The sequence below is a fragment of the Mustela erminea genome, chromosome 4 (genome assembly GCF_009829155.1).
Source record: "Mustela erminea isolate mMusErm1 chromosome 4, mMusErm1.Pri, whole genome shotgun sequence".
NCBI classification, from domain to species: Eukaryota; Metazoa; Chordata; class Mammalia; order Carnivora; family Mustelidae; genus Mustela; species Mustela erminea.
In genome coordinates, this window is record NC_045617.1 from 42,896,176 (window position 1) to 42,910,887 (window position 14,712).

Sequence of the window (14,712 nt, forward strand, 5' to 3'; positions counted from 1 at the left end):
ATTTCCACACCTGATTTCAATCAAAGAGATGGGCAAAATATACTAAGAAAAGGCTACAGATGTAAAAGAGTTTCCTTCATACTCTAAATACTTGTTGTTTAAAATGATGAGGTACTATAGAAAGAGTTAATGGGAGGAATTCCACGGAGTCAGACATGGATGAGAGTTTCAAAGCTATGCTTTGAGGGCAGGCACCTCTTATAATTAAAGTGACTGAGAATCAGAAGGATAAGAGAGCTCAGTGAGTGTAGAGAAGATGTTGACAACAAGAGAGGACACTATCTGGGATATAATAGAGGTAACATTCTGCTCCTCAAAAAAACAAAAACAAAAACAAAAGACAAGGATATACTTCCAGGATTAGAGGAAGCTGAGAGTGCTTTAAATACTAGACCCTCATAGATTAGCACAATAGATGGGTATAGAAAGAGAGAGTGAGTAACTACCATTGTTGTAGTTACTGGATGGTATAATTTGAGAATAGTTTCATCCTTCTCTATATGCTTAAAATTAGAAGACAATCTTACAAGGTAAAGCTGGCAAATTAATATGCAAAGAACTCTGTATACCACTCACTAGTTTATATAAATAAATTAAATTACTAGCTCTATGAGTAATGATACATTAGAGTTCCCCAACCTCTAGCTCTCGGCCTTAGTGCCATCTTGGAAAACCCTGCACCAAGCAAGTGGAGGAAGAAGCAATGTGGAGGCTGAAGTGAGAAAGATGAGGCAGAGGTCCAAGTAAACAGCTAGCTTGTACACCCATGGAAGCCACAGGAATAGACATAAGGAAAGCCAGAGGCCCGAGACGCTGGTACTTTCTAGAACTTGATTCCGTGGATCTAGAATATCCATTGCCATTTGATCACAACCACCTAGATCATACCAAACCTGTCCCTTTTGGTCCTATACCCTGGACCTGTGACTTTTAGGATTAATTCTGTTTTCGTATGTGGCTGAATGTAACATATATACAATAAATCATCTCTTCCACTGTCTTAAAGAAAAAAAAATCTCCAACCTATAAATAATTTTAGAAAATATTGTTACAAACCAATTTTATAGCTTTTCTTCTTAATTCCCATTCATTCCACTCATATGATCTCACAATTGTTGGTGGCAATATGTGCGTATCCGTCTGTGTGCTACTTTCAGACATTGTAATTGGTTTTATATGTTTGTCAACATCCTTCATCTAAAAAAATGAAGTTTTATAATTAGTACTTATTTTAAAAATAAACACTATTTAGGGATAACTAAAAATATTTAGCTATGAAAAAAATATTAGAAAAACAAGAATTTTTAAACATGGAATATACTCATAAAGACAGCAGAGAAAATAAGCCTGTAGTAGTGACCTAAATGAGATAACTTTCCTGGGCATTGTGGATTTCTTTATACCTGACTTTGTGAAGTTAATATGGGAGGTATACTTTGGAAGGGGAAAACCAAATGTCACTCTTTCCTAAGTCAAATGCCCCTCTCAAAATTGGTAGTATAAGCGAATAGTTTGTTAAAAACTGACAGTTTAAAATAGCCATTAAATATTAAATATGAATCATATTTGTTTAAAGTATCAAAACATCTTTAGGATATATCTTTTTTTAATGACAGTTGATGATGAGATTTTTAAAGTTTATTTATTTATAATCTCTACACCCAATGTGGGGTTCGAACTCATGACGCCAAGAAGAGAATCCCTTGCTCTACTGACTAAGCCAGGCAGGAGCCCCTAGGATATATCTTGAACCCAAACTATGCATACTCAGCATATTATCCAAGGTGGTTTTGTTTTAGCTGGATATTTCGATTTTCTGCTGTGTCATTCACAACCTCACTATTAGAATATTAAATATTAACTCCAGGCTAAATAAGATATGATTATACTGTATATGAAATTGCTGGAGGGGGTGGTAGATGTCCAAAGAACTCAGATCACAGTAAAGAGAAGGGAGAGAAGACTGGATTTTTTTTTTATTCTGGTATAACAGTGTTATATATTAGTTTAGCTGTAGAATGCAGTGACTCAACAATTCTAAACATTACTCAGTGCTCCTCACAGTAAGCTTACTCTTGATCCCCTTCACCTATTTTGCCCATCCCCCCACCCACCTCTGCTCTGACAACCACCAGATTGTTCTCTAAATTTAATAGTCTGTCCTTTTTTCTCTTTTCCCATTATTTTTTTTTAAGATTTTTATTTATTTATCTGACAGAGAGAGATCACAAGTAGGCAGAGAGGCAGGCAGAGAGAGAGAGAGGAGGAAGCAGGCTCCCTGGCGAGCAGAGAGCCCGATGTGGGACTCGATCCCAGGATCCTGAGATCATGACCTGAGCCAAAGGCAGCGGCTTAACCCACTGAGCCACCCAGGCGCCCCATCTTTTCCCATTATTTTTGTCTCTTAAACTCCATACGTGAATGAAATCATATGGTATTTATCTTTCTCTGACTGAGCTATTTCACTTAGCCTAATATCCTCTTGATTCAACCATGTTGCAGCAAATAGCAAGATCTTATTCTTTTTTATGGCTCAGTAATATTCATATATATATATATATATATATATATGCCATATCTCCTGTATCCATCCATTCAAGATTAACTTCTTACTCCAAGGGGCACCTGGGTGGCTCAGCTGGGTAAACATCTGCCTTCAGTTTGAGTCATGATCTCAGACGCCTGGGATCAAAAGCTTCACTGGGTTCCCTGCTCAGCAGGAAGTCTGCCTCTCCTTCCCCATTTGCCTCCCCCTCCCCTGCCCCCACTCACGCTCTTTCTCTCACTTTCTCAATGAAGAAGAACTTAAAAAAAATTCTTACTCCAAATCAAGCAACAGATAATCATTGATTGCCCTACCATTTAACATATCATTTTTGCATGCAAAATAATGTTATGATATAATTAGAGAGATAAAAAAACATGCTGCAAGATGACTAGCAATATAATACAATTCAAGTAAATGGCTAGTAAATAATTACAAGAACTACAGCTCTGAAATATGAAAGTCACTGAGGAAGAGCTGGGATTTAAATATATAGAAGAGGAAAAACAAGACCAATTAAATGGCCGGGGGAGGGGAGGAATTGTTCCTTAATGGAAAATTGTGCATGATGTACTTATAGCACACCTTTCTGATGATCTGATTCTAGCCTTTCACTGTCTTCGAGGAATCTTACAAGTCTGTAAGTTATATATAAGTGGTAGCAAGGCCAAATAATTCTTGTCTATAGACACACAAATTCATAATTCCTTCAAGTATTTTTTATAGAACTTGGCAATGTAATTTTCAAATTTATAATGGAAAGTCAAGAGTCAAGTATAGCCAAGATTCTTTAGAGAGGAAATAGTGGCAGAACTTAGTCAACAGGTATTGGAACTTATAATAAAGCTCTAATAAGATATAGGTAGGGATTTTTTTTAACTGAAAAATTGAATAGAGAACCTAAAAATTACATCTGTGCATATAAGACACTGTAGATGTAGGGAAAGAACAGAGTATTGAACAAATCTTGGGCAATTCACTACTCAAATGGAAAAAAAATTAAAATTAGATCTTCACCTTCCCCTAAACATAAAAATCAAATCCAAGTCAATTAAAAACTTGGGTGTGAAAGGTAAATCCAGATTCGTTGCAAGACAATGTAGGAGAATAATTTTATGATCTAAGATACTTGAGGATTTCTTAAACAAGTCAGAAAAGTTAAAGACATGAGAGAAAAAAGATTAATAAAATACGTAACTTTCATTTGTGAAAAGACACCACAAAAGAATAAAAAATATAAAACTGGAAAAGCCTGGGCCAGTGGAACGCAATCGAGAACATAGAAACAAAACCCTTTCTGTAGGAGAATTGTTCATTCAACGGAGGTGTCGTCACACTGAGTGGCATCGTACTGAAAAGCATATATTATTATTATCATTACCAGTCACTACTGGGATCATGTACAGTTTTAGAAGTAGGCAGAGTAAAAAATGTAACAAAAACCATTATGTTTTATTAAGACATACTTAATGAAACTACTAATTACTTTAAAAAAAAACTAAGTAACAGGTACTTCTTATGGATGGGACAACCTAATATAATAAACACGAAAAATTATTGATCATTTCACTTGATTATTTTAATGCAATTCCAGTTAAAATCTCAGGAAGATTTGGGGGGGGAACTGGGCAAATTTATTAAGAAAATTACATGGATATATAAAGATTTATGCCTCACTATCTATGACAATTTTGAAAAAGTAAAAGGGAAAGGAAAGAGGTTACCCTCTCAGGTAGTAAGATACACTAGGAAGCAATAGTAAGGAAAGCAGCATGGTACAGAGTGTGGAGTGCAGAGACAGACACACAGACCTGTTCTCTTACAGCTCTAAGTTATCACCTGTGTTATCTGTACTAAGCTTCTTTAATTTTAGATAAGAAAACACTATAGTTTCAATTATTTATCTAAATGTAGTATTTCTCTTTCAGAATTTTCCAGTCTAATTCATCAATTTGGCTCCATCACTTGTTTGCCTTATTTTCTATGGATTTCATTAGTGTCCCTCTTCCGGGATGAATCTCTTTCTGACAGTGTTAGAGGCCCTCTTCGGAGCCTGTCTCTGCCTGGACTTAGGAACCATTCTACAACAAAGTCTAACTTTAAGTTAACTGTACTTTTAAAGGCATAAATTCTTAAAATACCAACTATGCTAACCTGAGAATATGGAATGAGGGTTTCAAACTGTTGATGAAGTTCCAGGAGCTGAATTAATTCTGCATTTTTTTTGGCCTTTTCTTTAATTAAACCAATATAGTTTTCAGGATTTTCTGCAAATAAGTATGCAGCATCTCTGGTATTGAAAGTGTAATACTTTTCTTTATATTTCAAAATCCCAATTGCTGGATTTCCTGAAAATTAAGAAAAGGAAATGGATTCGGCATAAAATATTAAGTGATTCTACGTTTGTAATACATCCATAAAACCATCCCCACATATTGCATATTTAACATATGACTTACACTTTTCATTTTGCTAAAATAGTACAATTTGCAATTTTAAATGATACATTTTATTTGAATGATATTTTATGTGAAATTCATTTAAATTAATCTTAAACTATGGTTTATATAAAAATTTGCTATCCAGATATAAGGTGTTTGAAAATCTTTTATGAGAACCACTTAGACATTTGACGGTTTTTTCAAATCTCCTTTAACTAAACTACTACAAGCATTGTTTTAAAAGTAATTCTATAAAAACTAGAAAGACAGGACATCTTTTTCAAAATACAGGTTTCTTCTTTTTCTGTTTTTATTTAAGATTTTTTAATTTTTATTTATTTATTTTTTTTTTTAAGAGAGAGAGAGAGCACACACACAAGTAGGGGGAGCAGCAGGCAGAGGGAGAAGCAGGCCTTCTGCTGAGCAGGGAGCCTGATGCGGGGCTTGATCCCAGGATCCTGGAATCACAACCTGAGCCGAAGGCGGACACTTAACAACTGAGCCACCAAGGCGCCCCAAGATTTTTTTATTTTTAAGTAATCTCTACATCTAATGAGGGGCTTGAACTCACAACCCCAAGATCAGGAGTCCCATGCTCTACCAATCAAGCCAGCCAGGTGCCCCCAATACAACTTTCTATGTTAAGAAGTATTTCCCACTGTGAACAGATACTACATAAAATAGGAATTATTAAATATCCACATAATTGGTAAGAGATAGTAATACTGTCTTACTTATTTTTTCATGTGTTCAACAAAATGTATTGGCCCTATTCCTGGCACTAAGGATATAAAAGAAAACAAAGTTCCTGCTCTCAGTAGGAGGAACTACTACTACACCATAGGCCAGAGAGTACTGTAGATAAAAAAATAAATAAAAATTAAGCATCAAGCCAGCTAAACACATCGTAAAAGGAAGAGGGTGAGGTTGATATTTTAGATTGGGTGATCTAGGAAGGCTGAATAAAATGAAGGAGCAAGGTAGGTAGCTGTATGGGGGACAGAGTTTTCCAGGTTGAGGGAATAGCAAGGCAAAGGCTCTGAGGTGAAATGTGTCTGGAATGTTCAAGAATAGCCAGAAGGCCAGTGGGGCTGGAATAGTGAGCAAGGGAGATTGGTTGGCAATGAAATCAGTGATGTCATGTGCAAAGGACCCCAACTGGTAAGCCACAGTGTCACCTTGGGGTTTTAAGCCACGTGGTCTGCAGTCCTGAACAGGACGGATGTCCTACAGAATTCTTTTGAGGTAGTGCAGATTGCTGCTGCCCAGAAAATAATGTAGTAAATATAAATAATGTAGTAAACAAAGTTATCAGGACTCAGAGAGGATTCCGACACTCACAAGCCCTTCTATTTTCTTATTTCTCTCTTTTTATTAGAATCCTAGTTAGTAAGCTGGAAGGGTCTAAACAGACCTAGACTAGAAACCAGGCTCTCCTGAATCTTAGTCCATAGATTTTCCAACCACGTCATGCTGACTGTCGTGGCCCTACAGCCATGTTTCTCTGTGTTTGTGTCTCTCATGACTCCCTTCCCTTCTTATCTGGGCTGGATGCATGGATGGAGGGGGAAAGGGAAAGGAAGGGAAGGGGACGGGAGGGGAGGGGGGAGGGGACGGGACAGGAGGGGAGGGGAGGGGAGGGGAGGAGAGAAACCATCTATATTTGTCCTGTTTTACTCCTTCATGGCTCTTGACTGTTTCCTCCCCAATATCAGTGATCCTCTTGGGGCCTCCGAATACTTTTCTCTCAGCTCCCTATGGTAAACCTTCTGTTATTGCCATTACGAAAAATCTAATAACATAAAAAATGAGCCAGTATGTGTGTTCTCTAGCCTATGTATATACACAATTCCAAGAAATCTTTCTAATAAAAAAGCAACAAACAATTATGAAATGTAACAAAAGAAATAACAAAGAACAGAGAAAAGGAAAAGGTTAATGATGTAAGGTAAATTAGAAGTAATTTTGTCAGGGATGGCTGGGTGACTCAGTCGGTTAAGTGTCTGCCTTCTGCTCAGGTCATGATCCTAGGGTCCTCGGACTGAGCCCCGCATCAGGCTCCCTGCTCAGCAGAGAGTCTGCTTCTCCCTCTGCTCCTCCCCCTGCTTATGCTTTCTTTCACTCTCTCTCAAATAAATCAATAAATACATACATAAATACATAAATAAATAATTTTGTCAAACTCTTTTCACTCTAGCCCTAGCTGACTTTTTATTTCCATTTCATAGAGCACTTTTGGGTAATAATTTCTGGCTTATTCTTTGTTTTGAGGAAGCTCTCATAATATATACATTACAGAGAGATTTTATTTGATAAAATACTTGCCATTTCCTTAGATCTGACTTATGCAGAAATCCTGATTTATGTCAATGGACTGTAACCATAAAGTGACAGTGTATTATTTAATAAACATAACCAGCCAAATTAGTGTTGCTCTTTCAAGTAATTACTTTGGAAGATGATCTACTTTAGCAATGCCATGTGAATTTCTGGAATCCTTCATTGGACTTATGAGTCATCAGTCCTTTTATGATACTGTCGCATCCATATTTCATTATACACACATTCCATCACTTATCATTTGTAGCCCCATTTCTTGGTTACATCAGTCTACCAGATCATTCTGTGAGTACCTCAAAGATGAAGATGGTCTGGATCATCTTTGCAGCTCCTTTCTTAGTTCATCATCAGATCCCACAAAATTTTAAAAAGTGAGTAAGTAAAAAAAAAGAAAAAGTGACAACAATAGCACTTGATTCAAAGAAAAAAATGCGGAAGTGAAAATAACATTATTTCCAACAATATACCTGGAAGGAGAAGACCATCTGTTGTAGCAAATGTATAAGGACAAAATCCGCGACACTGAATTAACAACTTATCAAAATTTGCTGTTGTTTCTGGGAAAAGCCATTCTTGTTTTCTGAAATCTACCAGATGTACTCTATCTTCTAAAATGAAAGAGGACAAGAACAACTTTAATCAACAAGAAGAGTAAACAGCCCAAGGAAATGAGCAGAAAAGACTGGCTGCTATGTGACTAAAATAGAGAGGGATCAACTTCATTCAAGACAGCAGAGCTCTCGTAATACATGAGGCGGCCAAATACTTTGAATGTGGTGCTCATATAATACTAGGACTATTGCTTCTTGAAACAACAGAGAATGTTCTGAGCAGAAACACTCAAGGAAATATCTCTCAGTAACTTATTTTTGATAGCAAGGTATCAATTTTTATTCTTTACACTTTAAAAAATTCTTCCTAATGGTCGTTAGCTTACCTATTTACATGTGATAAACACATTGTCTAAATATTTTTCTCCAAACAAAAACACGTACTTATAAAACTGATCTTCAAGGGTCTTTGTTCTTGCAATCCTACTATGCTTCTGGGCGGGGCTCTGTATCAAAACAGCGATGCCACAGATGTCTTTGTGGCACAACTAGAAGTAAATGCCAACACCGGGGGAAGATAAACCTTCTTCTTTTTTCCTGATATGACTGAAATCCTCAAAACAGTGATGAGATGTGGCAAGTGTTAATTAAATTCTTTTAGAAGAATATTAGGTCTCTCAATTCACTGGGATCAGTAACGTGATAGTGTCCTTTTGAATATAAAGTTGCAGCATATGGGGGAAACGACATATTAACTCCAAGATTGTTTTGCCAATGTGGTTGAGTTTAATACCTACTATTGAAGTGACTTGCACTTTTCAATTTCATGTTGTATCTGTGTAGATATGTTATTTTAATAAAAGAAAAGGAGTAGAAAAATTTGAACTGGAAGGATGCCTTTGAGTCTCTCTAATTCAGTTTTCAGGGTTTTTTTTTAATTCTAATAGTTTAAGAATGGAAATAAGCACGTCATTTTTGTTTTCCACTTTTACAAAATTTGAATTTGAAAAGGAAATTTAGGGAGTAAATTATTTAGTTTCATTTTCTGGGAAAACCTTTCTAGGCAACAACTCCCAGACTCTATTTTGTCATTTCTCATGAACTTCTGACAGAAGACACCAAAAGAGTAAAAAGCAGTTTGTTAATAAAGACAGCCTTTCCATAAGAATCAGTGCATCTCTTAAAAAGTCTAAAATAAGCTCAAATTTACAGGGATAAAATTCACTGATATATAAGTTTCAGCCTGACTCTGAGGAAGATATGTGGGAAATAGCACTCCAAAGAAATAGAGCTTTACTTGCAACAAATATGGCAAGGATTAATATCCTTTCCTATTATGAATCAATCAATAATAAAATCATTAAGACTAAAATAGAAATGCATAGGCAAGGAACATCACTATCAACTAAAACACTGACAACATTAAGAATGGTTATTATGGGATAGTAAGGTACTCATTTCATATATTTTCTGTCTTCTGAATTTTCTATGATAAACATTAGCATTCTTTTAATCAAGAAAGATGTTTAATACCTTATCAGAAAGAGCATAATAATTTTACTTTTTTTTTTTTTTAAATAAACTGCACCCAACGTGAAGCTTAAAATCATGACCCTGAGATTCAGGGTCCCGTGCTCATCGGACTGAGGCCACCAAGTGCCTAAATCATGAAAATTTTAAAACAAAAGAGTGACTTCATTCTAGAGACAATTTGAAGATTTCTATTACCCAGGTGTTCTTTCACTCTAGACACATCAGTTTTCACAGTCAGCCCATCAAGAAGATTCTGCATGACTTTCTCAGGAAAGAGTAGTTCATGAGTACCCAGGAATGGTTCAAGGTGAGTTGTTAAATTACTGAGGACACTAATCAAAACAATTTCATCCTGGAAGCTAGTCCACAGGTTGGAAAGTGCGATAAAGATGGGCTGCGGAAGAGAAAGCAATGTTCAAAATGTAATCGTCTCATAAAATTATAAATCACTGTGCTCATAACAAATTTGTGTTTGTAAAGAAATAATTCTTCCTGAAGAGAAGTCAAAGTCTTCTGAGGTTAAATAATAAAATCTACATAGCAACTGGACTCCTAAATGATGAGAGAAAAAAAGTCTTGCATTTTATTTAAAATCATTTTATCTTGGAGTGTTCATCATAAAGTTAATTTACCCAAAAAAGCCAAATATTTATGGATGCTTGACCTCAAAGAGTCAAGGGGAAATAGCTTCTTTTAAAAAAAAAAAAAAGGCTAAATATGACTCATTATTCTTAGATTTCTCTGGCTCAATCATGATTCAAAAGAACCTGGAAAATCTAGAGATACATCTTAGGGAATATCTTGTGAGCTGCAAGTCAAAGATTTTAGGTCGGTGAGATAAAGTTTTTCATTAATATTAAAGGCCACTGACTTACAGAACAAACATAAGGATATTAGTCAGACCCTACTAATAAGTCAAACAACTTAGCCTTTGTTTCTTGGTTTTTAAAACCTAATATTAGAACTGACCTCAGAAAATTATCATAGCCTCTAAATGCTCTATAAAATACTGCATCTCTATAAAATACTGTACCTTACACCTCCCTAGGGCTACCGGATTTACCCATAAGATGGTACAGATAATCAGAAAGTCAGTATACATATAGGCCTGGTAAACACAGTGATTATCCTCTGTCTCTTCATAAAGGTCACAAGTTACACCACCTCTTTGCTGAAGGCAATTTTTTAAAAAAAATATTTTATTTATTTACTTGACAGAGATCACAAGTAGGCAGAGAGGCAGGCAGGGCAGAGAGAGGGGGAAGCAGGCTCCCGGTTGAGCAGAGAACCCAACGCGGGGCTCGACCCCAGAACCCTGGGAACATGACCTGAGCAGAAGGCAGAGGCTTTAACCCACTGAGCCACCCAGGCGCCCCTGAAGGCAATTTGTAACCAGCCACTGTGAACATGTTTTCAACACTGCATTAGGGATCCATTCTGTTGCCACAGCCTTTACTGATACTATGGCTACTTTAATACATATCTGCATCTCTTTTAGTAGCAATTGCCTGCAAGGGGGATTCTCTTATCCGACTTACACTACTACTACAAAACAACCATAAAGAATGGGGTCAACATGTAGAAAACAAATATTCTATTTTTAGTAATTAAATCTAATTATAATTACCTCTGATTCACTTGTATAGGATTCAAAGGTATACTCACCTTTAAACAAGGTCAAAGTTGATAGCAAATACTTACAAAGACTTGTGATGTTGGGACAGCTGTCTTTGATTTTACAATCATTTTTAATTGTTCCAGTTGGGCTCCTAACTGCTTTATCATCAGTTCTACCTCTTGAGCACAGGTAATTATATCTGACTGCAAAGACAACATAATTTACATTAATGTTTTTATAATTTTACTATAAAAATCATGTGTTTTAAGCCCTCCATGTCCTGAAGGTAAGCACAATGAGGGCAGAAATTCTCTTCTCCCTCGTATCCCGAAAGCAAGAACAGTAGGTGCTTATGGATGGTGCTCCAGAAACATCTGCTGGATGGATGAATCTTTTGAAATAGCACGGCTACAATTCTTCAAAAGGAATTCTTTTTCTCCACGTATTCCCTGATACACAGTATAATTGCATTCCTGAGAAGCAGATCCTCTGACCCAGCTTTTGCTCAGGTGTTATTTTCCCATTCCTCAATAACAAAATAAATAAAGTGTTCCTCTGAAAACTATTTTGATACTAGGATTTTTAAAAATTACATTGAAGAGTGCAGAAAAAATCTTAAAAATCACATCAATGAAAGAAAAATAATGTATTTTTAATGTGACAATAGTAATCTGAAATTAAGGCATTAAATGCTGACTCTGAAATAATTAGTTACATGTATTCTTACTGTGTGCTAAGCATCATATTAAATACTTATAAGTATAAAAAAAGGGTGAGTATAAATAGGAAAACCAAGATATTGAAGGGTGAATAAATTGCCCAAGGACAATTTTCAGACCGTCAGAAGCCAGAGGCCAGCTCCTACCCCTTATTCTGTACTGTCTGAGACATGACCAGAAATGGCAGTGGTATGGGCTTATCAGTACAGTGCAAAAGAGTGACAATTACTCGAAGAGAAAAAAATGCATTTGAGTCTTCAGACACTTGTAGTCAAACCACATCATTTACTAGACTATTTTTAAGTGACAAGTAATTACTTCATAAAAATATCAAATATTATTGTATTTCAACTAACAGAATTTTTTATTCACCAATGTAACATGCATCCTGTTTTAATTTTACCCATACTATTCTTTAAGCATCTCCCTTCCCCTTGCTTCAGGCTCCATATAATTCTGTCTATTCCATCTAATAAGTTTCTCATCTACCCCATTGAGTTTTTCCCCTTCTTTGTTAGTTTTGTTTTAGAAATCAAATATGAAAATGATGCCCTTAAAGTCTCTTTAGATTTGTGTAACAGCAACAAGAAACAGAAATAAATCTGCATAAGCTCTTCAAAGTAAAATTATATTCAACACATAACTTCTTATGCCTATAACTAAAGGTACTTCCTCCCTGGAGATATGTTTTCTTTTTTTTTTAAACATTTTATTTATTTATTTGACAGAGATCACAAATAGGCAGAGAGGCAGGCAGAGAAAGAGGGGGAAGCATGCTCCCTGCTGAGCAGACAGCCCAATGCAGGGCCCAATCCCAGGACCCTGAGACCATGACCTGAGCCAAAGGCAGAGGCTAAACCCACTGAGCCACCCAGGTGTCCCTGGAGCTATGTTTTCAGGTGCTCAGAGAGAAAGTACAAGGAAGTTTTTTTGTTTTTGTTTTTTACTTTTGCTGATAATGAACTAAAACAATCATTCTGTTTACATTTATCAAGAACTCATTCACTGGGCGAATATATTTGCAAACAACATATCAGATAAAGGGTTAGTATCCAAAATCTATAAAGAACTTATCAAACTCAACACCCAAAGAGCAAATAATCCAATCAAGAAATGGGCAGAGGACATGAACAGACATTTCCTGCAAAGAAGACATCCAGATGGCCAACAGACACATGAAAAAGGGCTCCACATCACTTGGCATCAGGAAAATACAAATCAAAACCACAATGAGATACCACCTCACACCAGTCAGAATGGCTAAAATCAACAAGTTAGGAAATGACAGATGCTGGCGAGGATGCAGAGAAAGGGGAACCCTCCTACACTGTTGGTGGGAATGTAAGCTGATGTAGTCACTCTGGAAAACAGCATGGAGGTTCCTCAAAATGTTGAAAATAGAGCTACTCTACGACCCAGTAATCACACTACTGGGTATCTACCCCAAAAATACAAATGAAGTGATCCAAAGGAACACCTGTACTCCAGTATTTATAGCAGCAATATATACAATGGAATACTATGCAGTCATCAAAAGAAATGAAATCTTGGCATTTGTGATGACGTGGATGGAACTAGAGGGTATTATGCTTAGCGAAATAAGTCAGTTGGAGAAAGACAATTATCATATGATCTCCCTGATATGAGGAAGTTGAGAGGCAACATAGGGGGCTTGGCAGGTAGGAAAGGAATAAATGAAACAAGATCGGATCAGGAGGAGACAAACCATAAGAGACTCTTAATCTCACAAAACAAACTGAGGGTTGCTGGGGGGAGGCGGGTAGGGAGAGGGTGGTTGTGTTATGGACATTGGGGAAGGTATGTGCGATGGTGAGTTTTTTGTTGTGAAGTATGTAAACCTGGCGCTTCACAGACCTGTACCCCTGGGGCTAATAATACATTATAGGTTAATAAAAAATTTAAAAATTAAAAAAAAGAACTCATTCACAACTAGGTATTGAAATGTGTGTGTGTGTGTGTGTGTGTATGAAATACACATATATAATGGAATGTTATTCAGCCATAAAAAAGAAGGAAACACTGCCACTTGCGACAACATGGCTAGAACTTGAGGGTGTTATGCTAAGTGAAATAGGTCAGAGAAAGATAAATATTGAATGATCTTTCTTATATGTGGGATCTAAAAAACTAAAAATAAGAAAAAAATCCAATCTCATAAATACAGGAAACAGACTGGTAGCTGCCATAGGCATGAGGTGGGGGTGGGTGAAATGGGTGAGAGGGGTGAAAAGTACAAACTTCCAGTTATGAGATAAATAGGTCCTGGGGATATAACGTAACAGGATGGCGAATACAGTTAATAATTCTGCATTGTATATTTGAAAATTGCTAAAAGAGTAAATCTTAAGAGTTCTTATCACACACACAAAATTTTGTAACTGTGTGGTGAAGAATGTTTTTGCAGTATATGCATCTACTGAATGAGTACATTGTACAACTGAAACCAATGTTATGTGTCAATATCTCAATAAAAAAGCCAGTTTCACTTAAGAATGTCTTTGATGATGCAGTAAAAGTATTAATTTTATTAAATCTTGATCCTAAGTACAAGCTTTTTAATAATCAGTGCAATGAGATGAAAGTACATATAAAACACTTCTGTTGCATATTAAAACGCATGGTTCTCTTGAAGGACTGAATTTTGAGCCAAACCAGCATTCTTCCCCCAGCAGAACATCATTTTTACTTCAAAGAGCAAATGACCAACAAACTCTGACTTTTGACCCTTAGAAATTTGGCAGATATTTTCTTGAAAGAAAATGAAATGAGTCTGTCACTTCAGGGAAACAACGACTTTTGTTGCCAAAGATAAAATTTGTATTTTGAAAAACTTAAATCTGCCACCTTGAAATTGACAACATCCTAACACATATTGCTAATGAGATCGTTTGTAAAAAAAATAATGATAACAATAATAAGAATGAAATTAGTCCTCTAGGAATGC

The 14,712-nt window shown here is 36.1% G+C and overlaps 1 protein-coding gene across 5 annotated transcripts in view; it reads right to left on the reverse strand.

Annotated features, from left to right (window-relative positions):
* The window catches only part of CFAP206 (cilia and flagella associated protein 206), a 49,670-nt gene that overhangs the window by 6,589 nt on the left and 28,369 nt on the right, over positions 1–14,712 (reverse strand). For all 5 annotated transcript variants that reach the window (XM_032339093.1, XM_032339092.1, XM_032339095.1 and 2 more), the window contains exons 8-12: positions 11,112–11,231; positions 9,606–9,804; positions 7,794–7,934; positions 4,700–4,893; positions 1,057–1,197 (exon numbers count right to left, since the gene is read on the reverse strand). In XM_032339093.1, the coding sequence (XP_032194984.1) occupies positions 1,057–1,197; positions 4,700–4,893; positions 7,794–7,934; positions 9,606–9,804; positions 11,112–11,231 (795 nt within the window). The remainder of the gene's footprint in view (positions 1–1,056; positions 1,198–4,699; positions 4,894–7,793; positions 7,935–9,605; positions 9,805–11,111; positions 11,232–14,712) is intronic.